The sequence below is a fragment of the Pelobates fuscus genome, chromosome 1 (assembly GCF_036172605.1).
Source record: "Pelobates fuscus isolate aPelFus1 chromosome 1, aPelFus1.pri, whole genome shotgun sequence".
Classification (NCBI taxonomy): Eukaryota; Metazoa; Chordata; class Amphibia; order Anura; family Pelobatidae; genus Pelobates; species Pelobates fuscus.
Window position 1 is genome coordinate 416670182 of NC_086317.1, and position 18344 is coordinate 416688525.

The 18344-nt window shown below is 39.0% G+C and overlaps 1 protein-coding gene across 1 annotated transcript; it reads right to left on the reverse strand.

The window, feature by feature from the left end:
- Positions 1-1737: 1737 nt before the first annotated feature.
- ZNF740 (zinc finger protein 740) lies at positions 1738-17502 on the reverse strand. Its single transcript, XM_063428466.1, has 7 exons — positions 17425-17502; positions 12224-12339; positions 10673-10903; positions 7589-7651; positions 7386-7509; positions 5194-5312; positions 1738-4186 (listed from the first exon to the last, which is right to left on the reverse strand). Exons 2-7 carry the CDS (start codon positions 12329-12331, stop codon positions 4097-4099), a joined length of 735 nt encoding a protein of 244 aa, XP_063284536.1. The 5' UTR covers positions 12332-12339; positions 17425-17502; the 3' UTR covers positions 1738-4096.
- Between the last annotated feature and the right edge of the window lie 842 nt (positions 17503-18344).

Below are 18344 nucleotides of genomic sequence, written 5' to 3' on the forward strand. Positions count from 1 at the left end.
CTGTACCCTACCTGACTCTCAAGAACAGCAGAACACGCCGCTTGAGACACTGCACCAGAGGGGTTGCTAGGGTTCCTACCAGGCTGGCCCTCTGCAACATCACCATGCACAATCCTCCCCACCACCAGTACCACCCTGAGATGCAGTCACATTAATGAACAGGCAACGCGACACCACTCCCCCCTTTTTGCTTTATTTTCCTTTTTTCTTGCTCTCTCCCTCCCCACCAGCATTATACTGGTTAATATATTTATGGCACCCGATATAACCCGAGTAACAACACAATTCGCCATGCCATACAAGCCAACAGCCTTTCTTTTCGATCCGACCACCACTACAGCCGGGAAGGTGTACCGCATACCTCGGCTCGCTATCGCTGTACATCACTCATGATCTCAGAACATAGCCAATGTACTTCTAAGGTTAATAAGACATAACCCCCGCATAGGGGACCATAACCTAACACTCCAATTAGCCTTTTTTGTCAGCGCTGTATCGGAGACCTGTGTGCCTCCATCTACTTATACCGGATCTGCGTATCCAACCTTTTACTTACCTGCATGTAGCACTTTGCTCCATGCCCACGTTACATTTCTTGGATTGTTACCGAATGGTAAAAATTTTACATTTTATGAAATGTACAAATAAAAAAAACCTACTAGTAATTTTACTCTAAAAAGGGAAACAATCATTAAAGTATCAAAAACACAAGTTTATTTAAATATTCTAACCACAGTTGCAAGAAGGGAAAGAAAAGAAAATATAACTGTACAGTGTTTAAAAAAACAAGCAAAAGAAATACATACAATTCTGCCTCTCTGCTCAAAACAACATTTTGGAGAAATATATATATATAAAATAAATCTTAATATCCCCAGATTTATAACGTGGTCATTTTTTTCCAAAGTTAATTGAAGGAGTTTCTGATTTTTTTTTTAACTGGGGATCTTTTTCTGAGAAATCATACAGAAGTTTTACTTTAAAGCTGCAGTTCACCAGATTTAATTGGCAGTGGTGTTACAGATCTAGGCGAAACACATATGCAATTAAACAAATATCCAAGCACCATAACCACTAGAGCACACTGTGTGTCCTAGCGTCCCCCTGATGTAAGTAATCAAACTATTTAGTAACGATTTAACTGTTGGTCTCCACGGCTCTGATCCACACTCTGCCGGCAGTTGAGCTATAGACACCTGATCACTCTCGGCCAAAGTAGAAAGCTTCCAGCAGAGAGGAGGTGTGCAGCAGCACCTGGCAAAAACCCAAATAAGAAGTCAAACTATTACAAAACTATTCGGCTTGTTACATTTGGGGATAAGGAGCAAGGCACTCTTGGCACCATAACCACTATAGCATGCTGTAGTGGATATGGTGTTTAGAATGTTCCTTTATGTAGTAATAAACAGACACATACCCAACATTGACTTTTGGCCAATCCCTGGGTTCATCTACCTCTGCAGAAGACAGAAATTAGTTGGTGCCAGCAGCCAATCTCTAGGCTCCAAACGGAATTTATGGGAGTAGCACTCGCAAGCATGTGTTGCTTCCTCCTTTTTAAGCATCGACTGCTTGTATTTATGCAGTACACCAGCAATGGTTTCTGCTGAACTGAATGGAAGCCAGTTGCAGAGATGCCGTCTGCCTGCCATTAATTTCAGTGTGAAAAATGTTCACATCTGCTATAGTGAGCGCACAGTTGTACTCTCACTACATATGCTCTTATAAAGGGAAACCTTTTTTTTTCTTCTTTCACAAAATTTACTGGCATGCGAAATTATCTTGATTACTTATTCCAAGATGGTTTATATTGGCTAGTAATAAGTGTACCCAACACACTTTAAGAGTATTTTTGTGCTTTGGTAATTGATGCAAAAGGTTTATTTTTTTCAATAGAATTTTTTTTATTTTTTTACTTTCCTAGTGGAAGGACTTTTTCACTGCCAAGCATCGTGGTTAATCCAAGTGTCACTGACTGTTACACAGTGAGTAACTTTTATATAGAACTGACAGATATAACCTGAGCACGTGATCTAACAATTAAGTGATTTTTTCAATGACTTCCAGTGCTGATTGGCCAAGATGTACACTTGTGTAGTCGTCACATACCTACAGATAAGCTGTAATGCAGAGCAGGACAACTGACATACTTGTCACCATGTGCCTATTGATTAAAATGGGACAATAGTGAAACACAAGTATGAAAATAGACCATGTTTATTAAAAATATTTGGTAACAGTTAAATTTCATATGCGACTAAAACTAGACTTAAAGTTTGCCTATAGTGACTTGGTTTCATTTTAAAGAGCATTAAATGCCATCCATACATAGTGCTAGACAAATGACTAGCAAATATGTTGATGTAGCCTGTCATTTTACTTACTGCATATTCTTTTAACAGCAGTATTCACAAGTGGGTATTTGCCCCACTTTAGTTTAAGAAGCGGCTGGACTTAGGTTTTATTTTTTAATCTCCCAGGTCCAGAGGAGTAGTACCTGTCCATCAGCCAAGGTAAGATCTATGAAGCAAATACTTAATTGTTAAGTACCAACGCGATTATGCTTGGGAAAAAAATATTTATAAGTGTTTTGCTCATTTTAATTTCTGGGATACACCACTATGCAATCAGCATAGCACATTAGAAATTGTGGTATTCTAAATTAGAATGGAGTACCATGCTGTTTATGAAAGAAGCGAATCTCAGACAAGTATACATTTGTATCTATACATTTGATGGTAATTTTACAAGCATAATGTATATTCCTACCTGATGTTTCCACAAAATTTCTGGAAGACAAGTTCACTTCAAGAAAAATTCATTGAGGGACTTAAAACGCAGTAACTTTGGCTAAGAAAAGGGAAAAATATGTGTATCTCAGCAAGATGCCAAGAATTACATCCAAAATAACTGGCTCATGATTCAGGGAACTGAAAGGCAGTTAACTAGTAGTTAAAAAATTATGTACAAGCATATTGAACTGTGTGGTACTAAAATAAACAAAATAAAAAAACAATGACTTTAGATAAATCCATTCAACATTTCCATCTAGCTTATCTCATAACATGTATTACACAACTACACATCTTATAAGATAGACAATTGGTTTGGATTTCTTTAAATCAAATTAAAAATGTTAATTGAATTATAATAATAATGCACTAAAAAATTCAATGTGTTAATTTTACAAATCAGTTAAAAAGGTGGGCAACAATATTTTCCATATTTTTCAGGACTCTTCTATAATTTCTACAGAAAAAAAAAGTTGCCTTTTAGATTTCGGTTTGTGGGGTTAGTAAACTCATATAACAAACATATTCATAGGTTAGTTAAAAATGCAATTGCAATTATTTTATGATATATATATATATATGAGAGACACTATTTATGACACCTTACAATCCATATGCAACATAATCTGGAAATGCATATGTTGGAGCTTTTCAAATACAATTTCCAGGAGCTCTCCCCAATGGGATCAGAAAGAGGTTGGGGGCAATAAGACAGGGTACCTTAAAAGGGATGGTACAGCTTGTAAATCAGGTGAGATTTCATGGTTTTCGGCTGAAGTACACAGGCTTCTCTCACTCTCAGAGAAAATAGATTTTCATGGAAACCCTCAGATAGATTTTCTTTTAAACTAAGCAATATTTTCTAGAAGGGAAAAAGGTAACAGGACTTTTTTTTTTATTATTATTTGTGATGAACTGCTTCTTTCAAAGTATAGTTAAAAATATTATGTAAAAAAACTGTACAGTAAAATGCATTTTGACTCCTCAGGAAATCCTCAGAATGATGCCATCGTGAACACCCCGACCCACCTACCCACACACACACCAAGGACAATACATATAGCTGTTGACAGAACCATCCTGGGTGCCTGAGTATCAAGGTGTTGAGATTAAATGTTGCTTTCTTGAAAGATGTTGAGTTGTCCACGTGGCTAGATCTTCTGTAGACGAGAAGTAGTCCATCAAAAGAAAACAGTCTTCTTTTGCGAGAGTCATGAAATGTTGAGAAATGTTCAAACTTGGGGTCAATCAATTCTAAGGGATAGAGATGGGTTGCTGGATGTGCACCTGCAAATATTCCCAATTCACGCCACATATTCTGTCTTCACAATTTTGGAGTGGCAACCTTGGCACATTCGTTTATGCCTCAGAAGTCTGTCAGTCCGTGAAAAGGCCTAAAAAAAATAATCAAAACAGTAATGCACAGCAATTAAAACTTAACTTTTAGTTCATTTATTTAGCACAATTAAAAACTATTCCCAAAATATGAAGGGAGCATATCACAATTTTTTTTTTTTAAGGAACAATATAGGATCTGGAACACAAACATGTATTCCTGACCCTATAGTGTTGTAAACACCATCCATCCCCTTCGACCCCCCCCCCCCCCCGCCCCCATAATATCGCAAAACCGTACCCTTTATTTCAGTCTGCTGCTGCTGGCTTTGACCCTGATCTGCCTGCATGGCTGACATCATCAGAAGTGGTGTTCTGAGACAATCAAAATTCTTTCACATAGGAGTCCAGCGCCGATGTCTCGATGCTGACTCGGACTCTGCCTCCGGTCCTTCCCCACCAACAGCAGCCAACAACTATTCCCATGGGACATGCTTTCCTATGAGGTTTAGGGTGACACTGGACATCCTCATGCATAGCGTGAGGATGCCCAGAGTCACATAGGCGACCAAAAGTTGCCTAGAGACCCGGACGTCCCTCTAGTGGCCTGGGAAATGCACCCAAACCACTTCAATGAGCTGCAGTGGTCTGGGTGCCAATGGAGTACCTTTAAACATGGATATAAAACAGTGGGTTAAGTGCTAATACTGAGGTCTCTGGCACAAAACTGCTTTAAGATTTAAACACAGACAAGCTTACTTAATAAAATGTGTTCTTCGTTACAAATCCCAGATTAGTTTGTTCTGGGCCAGGTGACAAATGTATGTAGGTGGGTAGATATTATAAGAGGAACAAAAAATTTGCATATTACATTAGCCAAGATCTCATCATGGGCAAATAACAGAATATTAAGAGTGACGGTTACATTTCTTACACTGTAATATTTTTCAATGAGCTGAAGTGGTCTGGGTGCCTACAGTGTCGCTTTAATTGATGTTTGATGAGAATAACTTTTCATCATAAACAAACAAATCTGCAAAAAAAAAAAGTCTGTGACAATAATTACCTGCTGGCATCGTTCACACTGGTAAGGTTTTTCCCCACTGTGGACCCGTTTGTGTCTGTCCAAGTGATACTTTTGGATAAACTTCATGTCACACATGTCACACTCGTATGGTCTTTCTCCTAGGAGATAAGGAATAGATATGATTTGATGTCCACCATTTTCATTCATGTGTCTGTTAAAGAGATAGGCAACTTGTTATGAACTCCAGTTCCCACCGATGATCTTTCAAGTAGAAGAACATGGAAAGTGTAATCCAAAGACATAAGAGACTGCATAAAGTTAGACATTTACTCTTTACTTACAAGTGAACCTATAGGTGCTAACTACCCATTCCTTAATGGAACACTCTGAACACCCTAAGAACTCCATGTGAATTAAGATGTTACAGTGATATGAGGTACTCGGGCATCGGCCTACCTTAAAGGGGCTAAACCATTAACAAATGGCATAACCTAAAGTCTTCAATCTTGTGCCGTTCAGCTCTGCCCCTGAACTTTCTTTGCAGCCAACAGCCAACACTCTCAGTAGTTTCCCAATAACAAAATTGAGCAACAAAAGGTACGCATCTTTTTCACTACATATTGTGAATGGGGAGCTATTGATGGGAAACGAGCGTCAGCTGAAGCACTCAGACTATCAGCGTCTCCTAGTTCGAGATCTTCTGATTCAAGCATTGGATTGTATTTGAATTAGCTGAGCAGAGTTAACAGGAGCTGGATTTAAGCCTTTAAAAGGAGGACTGGTTTAATCCCTTGAGGAAAGATTGTGCCCAAGGACCTTCTTGCACCATAGCAACTTCATTCTGCTGACATGGTTATGGTGCCTGAAGTGTCATTTTAAGGATGTCCTGTCATCTATAAAGCTTGTTTAAGATAGGTCATAAAATATAATCTATATACTTTTCTAACTGAATTGCTGTATAATATACAGATTTAAGGGACACTATAGTCATTTAAAAAAAAAAACTTCAGCTTAATGAAGTATAGTTTGTGTATAGATCATGTCTCTGATGTCTCACTGCTATATAGGAGTTAAATCACTTTTGTTTCTGTTTATGCAGCCCTAGCCAGTCCCCTGACTGTGACTGACACAGCCTACATGAAAAAAATAAATGGTTTAATTTTCAATCTTAATTTAAAACTTTTTACCTCCTACTCTGTAAATTGAACTTACATACAGGGTCTTGCAAGTTTTCAACAGTGCAGGAGATAAGACACTCTAAATTAAACAGAATATGCAACAAAGGAAATGCAAACATTAGGTCTCACTTTACAGGAAGTGTTTAGGAAGGCTGTGCAAGTTACATGCACGGAGGTATGACAATTGCTGCATAAACAAAGTGATTTAACTCCTAAATGGCAGATAATTGAGCAGTGAGACTGCACGGGCATGATCTATACACCAAAACTACTTAATTAAACTAAAGTTGTTTTGGTGACTATAGTGTCCTTTTAACCCCTTAAGGACCAAACTTCTGGAATAAAAGGGAATCATGACGTGTCACACACGTCATGTGTCCTTAAGGGGTTAAAGAAATACTAAAAAGTTTGGATCTGGGTATGTGCTCTCAGGTGCTGTATTCAGCATGGTGAGAGCATTCAGATTAGAATGCAACCCACAGCAACCAACATTTTTGGGAGCAACAGAAATAAACATATAAAAATAATATATCTTACAATTTTATGTTTAACACAAAACGTCTAGAAAAGAATACAAATCAAATATGACCTGATTTCAAAGAATAACTATTTATCGAATAGGGAGTATAATATAAACGGAAATTCTTTAACAAATGACTAAACTTATGAAAGGGGTTGGTGTAGTTATGAAGGATGTGACGGAGGGCAGGAGTTTGGTTATGTTGGGAGGGAGGTATGGCTTTTGGGAAATTTGCGATGATGGAAAGGTTTCAATTACCCCCATTGCACAGCGCTACGTAATCTGATGGCGCTACATAAATAACAAAATAAATATAATAATCAAATTCCTACTTTCCAGCCTTTTCTCGATAAATACCACTTCTGTATTCCATCATTTAGTATTTTAAAAATGCTACTTAGCAGAACGTAGCATTCCCTTCCAGAGGGAAAAAAATATATAAAATACATCAATGCTTTTTAAAACTATTTGCCCATGATGGAAAACATTGGTCTTTTGTACAGAACAAGTTATTTTTTTTACTGTTTCTTTACCTGTGTGGATATACAAATGCCTCTTGAGGTGATAGCTACTCCTGAAGGCCCCAAAACAATGTTCACATATAAAATTCTTGGGTATGCCAAGAGAAAATGAATCGTTCTCCAATGGAAGGACAGCCTGGAAAACAGAAATTTTACTCAGCCATGGAAGAAATAATGCTATGAAATACAGGACAAGTGCAATGCTCCATCCATACCTTTTTATGGCTTTTACTGGCCTGGGAGAGCAAGGAAACTTTCTCTATTTCTTTCTGTTGACTCTGCAACAAACACACATGACTCTAAAATATTTAAAATGTTAAAGCAGAAAATGAGAATGGACATAATACAGTTTATATTTTACATGGTTTAACAAACTGAATTCACGTTACAAAGTAACATGGGTATTGATTTAGGTGATATGAAAACTCAAAACACTTGTGATTCTAAATTGGATCCCGTATGGAGGGATCATTTTCCAAGTGTGCAATGTCTCCTTCAGATAAGTTATGTAAGTTTAAAAGGAACATGCATCATTTTGTGACAACTGTCTCTTTCTAAAGCTTTAGCTGTGAATGAGACAGCTGCCATAGTCCACAGCCTGAAAAAAGAAACAGGTACATATGATTTTTTTTTTCATAGTTACCTGCTTCTTCTTTCTTTTGCTTCCCACACCCACTCCAGGTGGGACATTAATCTAACCTATCAGTGTCCTATCCCTAGGAATGCTGGAAAAGTGCATTGGGCATGCCTGACAAATTTACACATGTGCACTGGAAAAATCTCTTCATTTTGCAGCATCCTGACAGGGGGAGAAAACAGGGAGTCTGATCAGTGTGATTCATGCAAAGAAGGCTCTGGTTTCGGGTTTTATCTCTCCGGCTGCTGCACAATGATGCCCTGTTTCTGTCATTACTTGACTGGTCTGAAACTGAAATAGGCGGGTAAAGGGGAGAGCTGAAGAAACTCCCCTGAGATACTAATGCAATCAGATTAAGTTTATACAGTTTATTACACCCTTTTCAAAGTTTTTATTGCTTTATTTTGGTTTGTATATCTGTTTAAAAGTGTTTGTTAAAAACACGATTGTCAAGTGATGCATGTCTCTTTAACCCATCGTATGTGCTAGAGGAGAACTGTAACATTTCTGGCAAGAGCACCACAGACTAAAACCTTGCAAATCACCAAAACTAAAGATATAAAAATTGTCATTGTGATCGTACTCAGAAGGCATGGGAGAAGTCAAGATATTGTTTCTGTATGTCTTCCTTGTCATTATTTTCACCTCCGTGGAGATATGTGATGCACTTTATGGGGAGGGCTCTATATTGATCGACAAATGTTGAGGTTGTTTTTAATTTTTTAAATTACAGAAAAGGGCAGAGCTTTTAGCAGTGCTTGATATGTTGCCAAGATGAGACACTATGTTCCCTGACATAGGTAGGCACAATAGAGTAAACATTTCCACAACTAACTTTCTTTTTCAGATTTCAAAAATACCTACTTCTTAACTGTAGCGCATAAGTAAATAGAATATGAAAAACCCTAGGTTTCAATTGTAGAAGTTTACATATATCTCAGCATAGCTATAGTCTATACCAGCCCACAAATGTCTAAATCTCAGACTGAAGCTTTGTCTACATCAAAATGTCAGTAGAATAGATACCTGTAAAGCTTCTATGTTTTCTCATGTTAAAATGATTTGGCTAGAAGAATTCATTAAAGCGGTCATGTTTTTTTTATTTTGGTTTTCCATTTGTTAAATGTATATAGATTAAAGGGACTCTCCAGTGCCAGGAAACAAACCGTTTTCCTGGCACTGCAGGTCCCCTCTCCCTCCCACCCCCGGTTGCTGAAGGTGTTAAAACCTCTTCAGTGACTTACCTGTATCCAGCGCCAATGTCCCTCAGCGCTGGTTCAGGGTCCGCCCATACTCCTCCCCCGCCGACGTCATCAGTGGGGGAGACCTATTGCGCATGCCCGGCATGCGCGGCAATGACGAGCACGCACATTAGACCTCCCCATAGGAAAGCATTAAAAATGCTTTCAATGCTTTCTTATGGGGATTTCAGCGACACTGGAGGTCCTCACATAGCGTGAGGACGTCCAGCGACGCTATAGCACAGAAAATCTGTGCTATAAACCTGGAAGTGCCCTCTAGTGGCTGTCTAGTAGACAGCCACTAGAGGAGGAGTTACCGTAACGCTGCAAGGTAAATATTGAAGTTTGTGAAAGGTTGGGTGCCTGGAGTGTCCCTTTAAGTATGTTTTCTTTCACTTTTGCGTGATTGGTAGAATCACACATCTTCCTTCTCTGAAATGCTGCATGCAGCATCCCCAACAATACCTAGGTGTCTGTCCATATTTACATGCCATTAGGTAAGTATTGAGAATCTTTCAGAGATGATATGCCAAAGACAATTTTATTTTTAAACTTGCCTTATGATATATTTGACAACATTACACTAATCAGTAAGGATTTTTTATTTCTTACCATAAATGTGTTAGCTTGATTTTGACAAAATACATTATACCAATTATATAACTGCCAAATGAGAGTATGGGGAGCTGAGGTTTAACCCCTTAAGGACAAACTTCTGGAATAAAAGGGAATCATGGCATGTCACACATGTCATGTGTCCTTAAGGGGTTAAACAGCTGTTCATGCCAGATAGCCCTATTAAAGGGACACTCCAGACCCTAATGCACTTTAACTTGCTTAAAAGCCTTACGAGTGAAGACTGTGACCTATTTTTTCCATTTAGCAAAAAGTCCACGTTTCAATAGAATAAAAATGCATAATTAAATGCATTCAAGGTTTTATTTGTTGTGTATCTATGAAACTGCATTTTATTTATTTTGTATTTGGGCAGTGGAGTGTCCCTTTCAGAACAATTTGAGAAGACTCTTACCACATGTGATGTGCCCTGTTGCCATCTGTCAAAATTGCACTTTACAATTTTCTGGTATTTTCTCTTGCGTTTCAGAGTGCTGAGATAGAAAAATAACCTAAAGATGTTGAGATAGGGATCCAAAATCAGGGCCGTCCAGCTATATCTGGGACATTACTGATGTTTTCAGTAAACCCTTTTTAATAGGGGACATATCTATGCAATAATATAAGAAGTATTGGAAAAGAAATGAATGTAGCTTTCCTCAAATCCAAAAACAAGAAAAAACAAAATGAAAACATATTGCTCGCCCCATACACTGTATTTTTAACTGCAAGTCTAGCCCATTGGTAAGATGTAATGTAGTGTCTGGTAATTGCCTCAAAGGTCTGGAGGACAAATGCAATCATACCAAAGTGTTGCAACTCGGACTTTGGGATATCCCCACATCCCCTACTTCTTCTACTTCATCGTCATCATCGTCGTCACTGTCATCATCATCATCTTCAATATCTTCCTCCTCTGGTTCTTGATTTTGCAAACTACGGGAAAGGCGAGCACTTAACATCTCCAGCTTTTTGCTTGCTGCAGTCTGCAGAAGTCCTAACCCAGAAATAGGACTGCAGCCAAGGAGACGGCGCTGCTACAAAATGAGATAAATGCAAATATTAGTGGAAATAACCTAACACGTAAAAAATATACACTACAAATAAGGACACAGATAAAACATTGAAATGCACAGTGCTTCTCATTTTAATATATTAATCATTTAATCCTTACATTGTACTAGCAGTTTGTCAAGCAAGAGTATGGATGAACAAATATAAATATTTTTCCTGTCTTTGTTAGTAATTTAAGATCTTCCAAGACCCGCTCCTGATATGATGATGAGGATGCTACATGTCTGGGATACACTGAAAAGGATGCTATGATAACATGATATTTAGGGTGTTTTTTTTTTTTTTTAAATACAACCCATGTAATTAATTGTTTACTTTAAAAGAATACTCTAAGCACAAAAACATGTTTAGCTTAATAAAGCAGTTTTATTGACCCTGCAGTATCACTACTCAATTCTCAGTAATATAGGAATTAAATACCATTGAATTCTGTTTATACAGCCCTAGCCACACCTCCCCTGGCTGTGACTCACACAGCCTACATGAAAACAATTATTAAATTTTCAATCAGATGTGAGAGCACAGTGTGTTTACTTCAGAATTATTATTTTTTTTTTATCTCCCTTTGATTGAACTTTAGTCACACACAGAAGACCCCTGCAGGCTCCAGCAGGCAATTAACAGAACAAGAGATACGATATTCTAAATTAACCTAATTGTGCAATAAAATAAGTTTGAACATTAATTCCCTCTCTACAGAAGTGTGCAGGGAGGCTGTGTGAGTTACAGCCAGGGTATGTGTGGCTAGGACTGCATAAACAGATAAAAGTGATTTAACTCCTAAATGACAGACTTTAGCAGTTATCTCCACACCAAAACCACTCAATTAAGCTAAAGTTTTTTTGAAGTCTAGAGTGTCCTTTTAATTAAACAATGTTAATTGTATGGGTTATATTTGTAAATGAACACATACCCTGATGTTTAAAGGAACACTATAGGGTTAAACTTATTTATGCAGTACTAAACACACCTCCCTTGGCTGAGACTCACAAAGCCTACCTACACACCTTATAAATAAATAAAAAGCTTAATAGTAACTTTATCTCTTGCTATTTTAATTGTCTGGTAGAGTCTACAGCACCCTCCTGTGTGTGATTTAAGTTAAATTAATGGGAGATAAAAACTTGTAAAGTAAATGCACTGAGCAGAAAAAAATGAAACCCTTTTTCATACAGAAGATTAATTAGAAATGTTACAGCAGTAATGAGTCAGTGCTCTTGAAAATATGGTATGAGAGATGAAGGCTATATGAGTAGAGATACATTAACGCAGGGGGTACTGACTGTGTTGCTGTGTACATGAGCCATTCTTTTGTCACTCATCAATGTCCTATGCAGGGAGGGAGAAGGCCACAAGTTTCTGTCCTTCCGCTTCTCGCCACGATCATTCATGAATCCACCTGAAACAAAAATACAGGGCTGAGGGTGAATTAGCGGTCTGCCATACAATTACTAATAAAACAGCTTCGTATGCTGCCATGCTGTACAATATAAGCAAAGTTTAAGCGGGGAAAAAGTGGTCAGGGTAGGGACTGCAAAGACAGCTTATGATAGAAAATTAAATTGACGTGTTTCTGCTGATTGACAGAATAACACACACCTAGACTGTACATATACTCTTGGCTGTCACAGGTCATATCAGACAAAGCTGATCAGTAATTCAAAAATGAATATAAATGGCCAGCCAGTTGAATAGCTTGTCACAGTACTCAAAACTGCCACACAAAATGTATATTTTTAGACCGAATAAACCACAGAAATATTAGTTTGGGTAATGTGAAACTTTTCATGCTGCCATTTTATTGTCAATCTCTTTCAACATGCGCAGTAAAATTTGGTTTGTGTTTCGCTTACACATATAAATTGCATCATTGGTATGACTGGGTTCAAACACAGGACAAATCTGCATTTGCCTCATATAGAGTTTTGTGGTTTTAAAAAAATTAGAAACATTTCTATTCCAGTTTTCAATTATTGCATCTTGAAAGATTCCTTTGCTGTCTGTTCTGTCAAGACAATTTAGCAACCAACCAATTCAAATGACCTCTACAAAAATATAGACGTTTAAAAGTAGACAATCCAAAAGGTATTTGACATGCCATATTTCAAAATAGTTTTTTTATGGCCATTTCGACATTTTCTGACAAAATGTGGGATGATCTTTTTATTTGAGGAGTTTTCACAGGCAAGGACAGGTTTAGAGGTGTAGCCTACTTACTATGCGGCTTACTGCAACTGCAAACTGTTAATCAACAAAAACCATTGTCAAGAATGTAAACCCAATCTTGGTGGGCTAAAACATTTTTATGCAGGAGATGAAAGAGACATTTATCAGAATTTCTTGCAAATGTATAGATCTTTCTAAATTATTAAGTAAATATTACTCCTTTTCTCATCTTTCAATCATTCCTCTGCATGAGTTCTTTAAGCATGTTGAAAGGTTGTGGCATCAGACGTTATATTATTCACAACTTGGTGTGCTTCCAACAAAGCCTGCATGTCTTCGCCCGAGATCGAGAAGTGCACCCTACTTCGGGAAGCCTAGCTTTGATACGGTCTGAAATTTGATAAGTTCGAAGAAGAGTTAAAGAAACTCCATAGGCTGGCAGTGTCTTACAAAGAACCACAATGAGGGCCCACCCTACAGAATACATTCACCTCCAACCAAACCTTACGACAGCAGGGTTCAAATGACCCAAACTGCTTACTTTCAAGAAACAAAAGAGAGGGAAGGCATTCTCTGTAGTTTGAGAAAGGGCAGCTATTATGACTCCACATCCCTAAGCCTTCATCATAAGGTTCCTCTACACAAAAGTACACATTTACCTATTCATTTTCCCACTCCAACTTTATACTGACTCCCGTATCTTATGCCTAGCACATAGAAACATGAATATCCCTGTTTAAAAACTTGATAAATACACACAGAAGACATGGCACCAGTCTCATGAATAGTAAAACAGCAAAGGCAAAAGAGGAGAGAAAACAAACCAGATGAGTAGAAATAAATTAATAGCAACCATATGGTGTTTTTTAGCCTTTTGACCATTTTGTGTACACAGTTGTAAATTGTGAGTGTGTGTCCATACATGCACGGCTCAGGCACTCTCACAGACCCAGTTATAGAGGTGGGTGCTGGCTATACAAATATTTGTATGAGCAGATAAAAAATGTATAGTTTCCTCCTCTCATGTCTGGGGCATGCAGCAAATCCTGTAAATTGTTGCAGTTATAAAAGAAAACTGTGGGCAAGGAGGCATATCATTTCCCTGCAACATAACTTGTGCAATGAGCATAAAATATGGTGATATAAATTTCACTTAAGAAAAAAATTGTCACTTCTTCACTTTTAACACAACCAAAAAAACAACTATATGTAGCTATTGGCTATGCGAAAAGTATACTTTTTTGTAAAATAATTTTCTCTCTCCTTTTTGAAAGTGGCACTGTTACCATCTGGGGACTTTGCAGAACTCGCAAAAAAACCCAATGGTAGCATCATCGCTGCAGTCCAGCTGGCAGGTAAAGGTGAGATTTAATTGCCGGAACTTGTCTCTCACGAGCGCGGCCATCTTCCTCCAGACTGGTGCTCTTCAGCAGGAGCCGACATCACTGCTGCACATGCATGAGGGTACAGCATTGAGAACTATGGAGAATCCTGCAAAATCCTCCACAGACAAAGCCAGTTCCCTGCAGCCGTCACTGGTGACTGTTGTCGGGACTGACACTGTAGCGCCACTCAGTGTCTAAGAAAATCAGGTGGAGGCAATACACAGAAACATAGTAGTCTTGCATACTTCATGACTGGCTTGGAATTTCAGTGAAATTCCAACACAGTCAACATGAGTATTTCATAAAGATTCTATATTTACAAAATACTAAATTTTCAGAGGAGGTGACAGTGCCGCTTTAACTTCCATATTTTGACGGCCAAAGCATGTGAATTAGTTAATTCTATATGTACTGTACACAAAATGTATGCATGTATCCAGCAATGTAAGAGAGAATACCAAGCGTGCATGCATGCATACAGAATTTGGTCAGGACTCTTTATTAACTCTAACGTATCCATAGAGCGAGGTTAACTGAAAGGTCATTCCATTGGCCCTTTCTAGCTGGCTGGTTATCTGGGGGAAACATTCGATTTATTCACATATTTATAAATTAAAGGGTTACTCCAAGCTCAATGTCCAGTGTTACACTCTCTGGATTGTAAGCTTGTTTGAGCAGATTGCTCATCAACCTATTGTTCCTGTAACATTTTTAAACTCATTTATGGTTAAAATTTCCCCTTTGCAATACTGTAAACTGCTGCGGAATATGTTGGTGCTACAAAACCACCAACAATAATAATGTCATCAATTTGGCACTATATAGATGCCAATAACAATGTAAATTCTTTGCATAGAGGGCTGACTCTCTCCGCCAATGAATTAGCAGCAGGATTGGAACCTGGCTTCTACAAAAGTTGGACGCATGTTATTTGGCAAGATAAAAGGCTCAGTGCCCATCACAACCCAGGTAAGGGGGCAAACTGTTAGAAACTCGTGGGATTAGCACCAAGGGTAGTCCTGGTATCTTACAGGACCACTATAGGCACCCAGACCACTTCAGCTTAATGAAGTGTTCTGGGTGCCAGGTCCATCTAGGATTAACCCTTTCTGCTGTAAACATAGCAGTTTTAGAGAAACTGCTATGTTTACCTATGGGTTAATTCAGCCTCTAGTGGCTGTCTCATTGACAGCCGCTAGAGGTGCTTCTCACTGTGATTTTCACAGTGAGAAGACGCCAGCGTCCATAGGAAAGCATTGAGAATGCTTTCCTATGAGACTGGCTGAATGAGCGCGCGGCTCTTGCCGCGCATGCGCATTCAGCCGATGACGGCGAAAAGGAGGAGGAGAGTTCCCCGCACCGATGGGGGAAAACAGGTCAAATTTAACCCCTTCCTCACCCTAGAGCCCGGCGGGAGGGGTAACCTTGAGACCCTATAGTGCCAGGAAAATGAGTATGTTTTCCTAGCACTATAGTGGTCCTTTAAACGACCACTCTAGGCACCCAGACCACTTCAGCTTAATGAGGTGGTCTGGGTGCCAGGTCCTTCTAGGGTTAACCCATTTTTTCATAAACATAGCAGTTTCAGAGAAACTGCTATGTTTATGAATGGGTTAAGCCTTCCCCCTATGTCCTCTAGTGGCTGTCTCATTGACAGCCGCTAGAGGCGCTTGCGTGCTTCTCACTGTGATTTTCACAGTGAGAGCACGCCAGCGTCCATAGGAAAGCATTATGAATGCTTTCCTATGTGACCGGCTGAATGCGCGCGCAGCTCTTGCCGCGCGTGCGCATTCAGCCGACGGGGAGGAGAAGAGGAGGATCGGAGGAGGAGAGCAGGAGTAGATCTCTCCACCCAGCGCTGGAAAAAGGTAAGATTTAACCCCTTTCCCCTTTCCAGAGCCGGGCGGGAGGGGGTCCCTGAGGGTGGGGGCACCCTCAGGGCACTCTAGTGCCAGGAAAACGAGTATGTTTTCCTGGCACTAGAGTGGTCCTTTAACCATTTCAGTGTGCTGTAGTGGTTATAATGCTTGATTCAAACCTTTCAATCCAAACTGACATTCAATTTAATAACATGTGTGCAGTGCACGGCTGCTATATTATTATACGACTAACCAACTGAATTGTATTCATTTTATCAAATTCATTAAGATACCAATGCAGCAAATACATATTCCTTGTTGCATTGGGCAAGAAACATCGTAAACATTTATCAACATGTGGCCTCAGTAGAAAATAAATAAATAAATAAAAACTGGAATGAGTTGCTCCCAGAGTCAATTACTTTAAACTGAGACTAGTACTCTCAGCAAGCACCATGAGTAAATAATGTATACAATGCAGAGGAAAAAAAAGAAAAAGAGATAATGTGCTGTCTCTTTACCCTATCAGTTATTAGGACTACAAGAAAATATTAACAAAAATTAAAACAAACAATTCCAGGGAAGCAAATCTATAAACCTTTCTGCATTTTTGTTTTTTCTGAACCTGGCCTGCAACACATTGATACTATCACAGGGATAGATGTGGATTGGACACCATCTAAACAAACCCTTAGTTTACATCTGACTGTCTATGGGGGGTGGAGGGGTGCACACAATGAACCAGTCCCTTTAACAAGTTGGGGGGAGGGTATTCACTCCTACAAGGCACTTTCAGGGAGGGTCAAGAGAAGTTTTAGGAAGAGTGCAAGTACCGGTAAAGTAGGTTAAAATGTTGCCTGTGTTGCACGCAGACTGGAGGCAGGGGATTTAAACCAATATGTTAGGAGACTGCCTATGGGGGGAGGCATGTTTACTGCTCCAGCCCATCTCTAGTGATTAGAGCTCTTCAGGCATTAAAGGGGAAAATGTATATTTATGGTAAATTGTGCAGAAAGTACCCCATTTTTTTTTTTTTTTTTTTAGCACAGGCCCTCAGACCCTCTCTTTATATACCTGTCCTGCCGCTGCCTGCTTCGTACCCTACTTCTCGCGCTGCTCCGGAATCTTTTCGTCCATCACTTCCGGTCGCTGTGCGCATGCGCTCAGCGTTGCTGTCCGGTTCTCGACGCCATCTTACTAGAGGCAGCTCTCGGAAGGAAACTAAACTAACAAAGGTTTTAAGTAGAAACGTCAGAGTACACGGGCAGTAATGCTGTAGATTAAAGTACTGAGGGTTATGGGGATTAAACAATAATAAACAATGTAAAAAAAAAAAAAAGTGGAAGAAGTGGGGTTATTAGATGCATCACATTTTTATGGACTCCCATTATTTTCTTTACAGGGCAATAGGGGGCTCATGGACTTTAAGCTAAGCTCATCTCAGCCAAACGTTAATTAAACCGTTAAATAATTGCTTCCAGGCTAAAGTGCCTAGACTGGAAACATAGGTTGGAGATATTCTGGAGATAAACTGGAGGTAATCTGAGGTATTCAGGAGGATAAATAAAAAAGTTAATATTCTTTTGATTTAAATAATTGATCTCATTGGAATGGCAGACTTAGTTCAGTGTAATAGTTGCAATGCATTTGTTTCGCGTTCCACTTTTTGGAGGTTTAGTTGTTGTCTAATCTGTAGACAGTTCTCTATCTTGCGGCAGGAGATTGTATTTTTGAAGTCTGAGATTTGTAAATTATCTGGTAAACAAACTCAGACTGGAACTGCTGCAAAGCCACTGCCACAGAGACATACTAGGAATGGCAGATGGATTACTGTAGGATCTGGTAGACTTAGAGTTGTGGATAAAAGGCATATTGCACAGTCTGTTGTTCTACATAATTCATTTTCGGCACTTTCAGAGTGTAATGGTGTCATGGAGACAGGCACTGAGGCTAGTGGTGTTGTGCAGAGAGGCACTGAGGCTAGTGGTGTTGTG